Source organism: Lipophrys pholis (assembly GCF_963383615.2).
Source record: "Lipophrys pholis genome assembly, chromosome: 12".
Lineage (NCBI taxonomy): Eukaryota > Metazoa > Chordata > Actinopteri > Blenniiformes > Blenniidae > Lipophrys > Lipophrys pholis.
In genome coordinates this window covers 2,464,359-2,468,749 of record NC_137641.1, presented here as the reverse complement: position 1 = coordinate 2,468,749, position 4,391 = coordinate 2,464,359, and the positions used below count along the sequence as shown (strand labels likewise).

General features: G+C 47.5%; 1 protein-coding gene across 1 annotated transcript; it reads right to left on the bottom strand.

Annotated features, from left to right (window-relative positions):
- Nucleotides 1–206: 206 nt before the first annotated feature.
- On the bottom strand, nucleotides 207–3,476 carry LOC308118111 (caspase-3-like). Its single transcript, XM_080477365.1, has 4 exons — nucleotides 3,243–3,476; nucleotides 1,808–1,971; nucleotides 1,608–1,734; nucleotides 207–628 (listed from the first exon to the last, which is right to left on the bottom strand). The coding sequence occupies exons 1-4, from the start codon at nucleotides 3,454–3,456 to the stop codon at nucleotides 315–317; spliced, it is 819 nt and encodes a 272-aa protein (XP_080333491.1). The 5' UTR covers nucleotides 3,457–3,476; the 3' UTR covers nucleotides 207–314.
- Nucleotides 3,477–4,391: the final 915 nt, after the last annotated feature.

The window sequence follows — 4,391 nt, the reverse complement described above, 5'->3', positions numbered from 1 at the left end:
CCATGTAGTTAGCATATGGGGCCACTAGTTGGATGCACATAGAGGAGGAGAGCTCCAGAATCTCTCCTCCTCTGGGTCTGGTTCCGCAGGTTTCTACCTCTTTCTCCTTTCCACCACTGCCTCTGTGTTGTTTGTAATATTTGGGATCAGGCAGCTGATGGAAGCTACTCCATTTTTGTTGCAGCACAAAAGACAAGAACAAAAATGTGCTTTAAGTTTTTATTTCAAAATAAATACAAGAGTTAGCAAACGAACATCGTACGGTATTTACATGAAGTGCAGGGAACCTGTCAGTCAGAACGAGTCTCTTCGGTCTAGCTGATGGAGCGAGCTCGCTTTCGGACGCTGTCGGCACTGACCAGAGATGTTGCTGAGATTCCAGAGGCTCTGCCCTCTTTTCCCACCCCAGCGAATGGGAACACTTCCCTGGTGAGTCGTGTCAGAAGGCAGGGCATCATCTTTTTCCCGGCCAACTCGCCACCTTTGGCCTGGAAGGTGTAGGCCACGCGGTGGGAGAGGCGCGTCATGAGGCGGGTCAGCTCCAGCTTGCGGTTGTCCTCGTCCTCCAGCATGGTGCAGAAGGTCTGCAGGAAGACCGAGCCCAGGAAGTGCATGAACGCTCCGTAGCCTGGAGGACCAGATTGAAGGTTACTACAAACAATTCAGTCCGGATTCTCACGTTGTGTCTTCAGTCTTTCAGAGGTCCTGCTCGTCATTGAAAGAGTCTACTGGAGAAAGGCGATGAAAAGCTTCTGGGAGTTTTCTGTCTGAGTCAAATGAGACTCCAAAGCTCCGTTATGAATCGCAAGTGATCACTAGATTTCTATAGACTGAGGTCTCGTCCACAAGACAACGGTTTCAAGTGAAAACGCAATTGGGGTGTCTGGTTGCTGCTCGGAGCCACTGAAAACGACACTTTCTGAAAGCTTCGGGTTCTGGCAGTGGAGAAGACAGAAACCTTGCTCCTGGTCCTGCGCACCGCGGCCAAACCTTAGAAATATCATTTATACCTACAACCCTGGGATTATTTAACACTGCATTAATGGGCTTCTGGAGGAGTTGGCCTTCGGAATGATGAAAAACATCCTGAGTTTCCTCAAACTGAACTCCGTCTCGCGTCTCGACAGTCAACAACCAAAACATGTTAGTCCAAATGTGAAATAACACCAGGATAATATCTTTAATGGAATGTTCAGTGTTCCACAGGGCTCTGTTCTAGGAACCTGGATTATTATTATTATTATTATCATTATTATCATCATCGTTTCAAACCTTTCTTGAAGTTCTAATCCAGACTGGTCAGAGCTTCAAGGCTCCGTTTACACAACAACACTTTCAAATGGAAATCTTTTGTTGGGTTTTCATGGTAACGGTGATCGGAGCAACTAAAAGACGCAACTTTTTGAATGCTGTGATATTTACCGCATCACTTTCAAAGTTACGGAGACACTTTGAGTTTCACTGGGTTGGTGAAAGTGTTACTGAGGAGGTTTGACGGGTAGTTTGGGTTCCAGTCGCTGCTATGTGGTTGTTGTGTACCTGGTGGTGTTGTGTACCTGGTGGTGTTGTGTACCTGGTGGTGTTGTGTACCTGGTGGTGTTGTGTACCTGGTGGTGTTGCGTACATCACAGCCGACTCCACAGGAAGAGAGAAATGCTGTGAGAAGCTGCTCCCGCTGCTTCCTCCAGCCGAGTCCACCTCCACTCCGTCGTCCAGATCGTGACCTCGACACGCCTGCAGAGACACAAACATCAGACCCCGCCCCTCCTGCGCCTCCCGCCCCGACTCCTGCTGCCGCCCCGCCCACCTGTATGAGGAACAGTTTGGTCTTCTCCTCCATGTATTCGTTGTCAAAGTACGTGAAGATCCGGGACAGTTGGACGGCTTTTCCGTCGGCTCCAAACACACAGTCCTCGTCACCGTGAGACGACAGGACGGTGAGGAAGTAGTCCTTCACAGGTCGTCGACTTTCTGCAGCACAAACACAGACGAGTCAGAATCCATGATGAGACGTTCCGACTCCCTCAGGAATCGTTTCCACTGCAACGGATCTCGGAGTCACTCAAAATGCAACTTTTTGATTCCGACGCACAAGGTGGAACATTTTGAAAACGCTCCGACTTCCTCGTCACTTTCTGGAAACGCTCGGAGGCCGTCTCAAGTAGAGAGCAGCAACGCTGCTACTGGTCATGCACAACATGGCTGTCGTAAAGAAAGAATAACACCAGGATAATATCTTTCATGGAGTATTTGGGGTTCCACAAGGCTCTGTTCTAGAAACCAGAATTCTTTTTTCTAATTATTGATTCATCGTTCTCTGCTCTGAAGTTCCAAACCAGATTAGGACATTTAATGACACGAGAAACTGGCCAGAGCTTTAAGTTTACGCCACAACAATTTCAAATGGAAACGGAAAACTTTTGTTGGGTTCACATGACAACAGTGCACAGAGCCACTGAAAATGTTACTTTCTGAAAACGCTCCGACTTCATCTCCGTGGAAACGGGGGGGAAAATCCAACTTGTTTAAAACTTGTCCACTCATATGAATGTCCATGTACTCCTATTGTTAATTGTTCTGCCATTTTTCATGTAAACTGACATCTTTGCCAGAACCTTGCCATGTAAACGCGACACTTTTCTGAAACGAAAACACAAAAAACGATGCTGTTTCATTGTGGTGTAAACGGGGCCTCAGACTCTCTGCAGGCGATGCAGCAGCTCAGGTATGTGTTTGACGCCCCTGCAGCTCTTTGTACATTCAGTCCCAGTTTCGTGTTGACTGATTTCATGACCTGCTGACATCACTTCCTGATTAAAAACTGATAAATACTCCAATCAGTGTTTATTGGATTGACTGCCTCGTATCTTTCTGTGATTATCAGTTATAAAACTATTAAGTTTGTTCTGACCACACAAACGCTGAAGCAATTACGTAACATGAGTTATATAAATATTTAGACTCAAAGTCAATGGGATCAATAATTTATTTTGTGATCATTGACGACGGTCTGTGAATCCAATAACTTGTGGCGCTCACTGCTGAGGCTCTGCGGGTCGTTTAGCAGGTTAAAGAACATTCGTCTGGTTCTTCAGATTTCTAAAACCAAAAAGGAATTATAATGTCTGCGAGCACCGTCGTCGTGCTACTTCAAACACAAACACTTTTCAAATATGCTCTGAATTTAGTTTGACTTGATCGTGTGTGTGTGTGTGTGTGTGTGTGTGTGTGTGTGTGTGTACCTGTGTGGTACAGCTGGTAGATCTCCTCACTGCTCAGGTCTTGGTGCAGCTCCACCTGGAAGCCCAGCTTCTTCAGGGTCCGGTGCAGCTTCTTGGCGTCTCTTTCTGCACCGGGCCGGTTGCGCAGCATCTCCCCGGGGTAGTAACTCGCCACGTACACCAGCAGGGCCCGGTTCACCGGCCCCTGGCTCTCCTGCACTTTGTAATGCGGCATGCTGGTCCGGCTGCTGTGAGGTGTGTGTGTGTGCACTCTGCTATATAGTACTCACACCTGCACACACACCTGCACACACACACACCATAAAAGGAGTTTCCTCCTCAGGTGGGTGGTCACATGCACTGTCACCAGTGTTTCATAACTTTGTGCTTTTGCTTCATGTGCCGGGAATCTGAGCTGTGATCTGTCGCCACGCCTCCAGAGCAGCTTCATGCAATCAGTCAGACTTTCATGGCGTTTCAGTCCACAAGCCCTGGAAACAACGTCCGAATGTTCTGTAAAAGTCCGGAGTGATATTAATCAGATAAGTGTACAGATATGAAATCCCCTGTTCAGATCAGCTCACTGCACGGGACATTCACGTTTTCCGTCAGGTGACCAACGGATTTCACTTTGCCACTGCATGAGCAGTTCCCAAAACACTATACCCTCTGAATCTCAGTCACCAAAGGAGGCGGCTGCCATTAAAGAACTTAAATCCATCGGCAGCAGTTTGGGGTTCAGCGTCTTGCTCAAGGACACTTCAACACGTGGACAGGTGGAGTCAAATCTGCAACCTTTCCATCGAGAGACAACCTGCTCTACCATGCGAACCACGGCAGAGGAAATTTAAATTTTAAGAATGACTTATACCTGCTTGATGGTAGTCACAGCTAAAGGAGATGGCAGTGGTCTGGTTTGCTCAGGACGGAGGATTAACAAGTTCCTCCTCCAGTAAACAATTAAAAACATGACAAAAGATTTCAAAAACTAGAGATTCTTGAACCTCACATCACCCAAACGTCCAGTAGCCCTGCCTAGTCAATCCCCAAGCAGCATCACCTGCACACCAGAGCCAATCAGCACGGCGCATGTCAGGTAATCTGACACCCTCTTCGCCTGAAACACAGCCAAAAAAAAAAAAAAAAAGCCAGTGCGGCAGCATCCGTTTG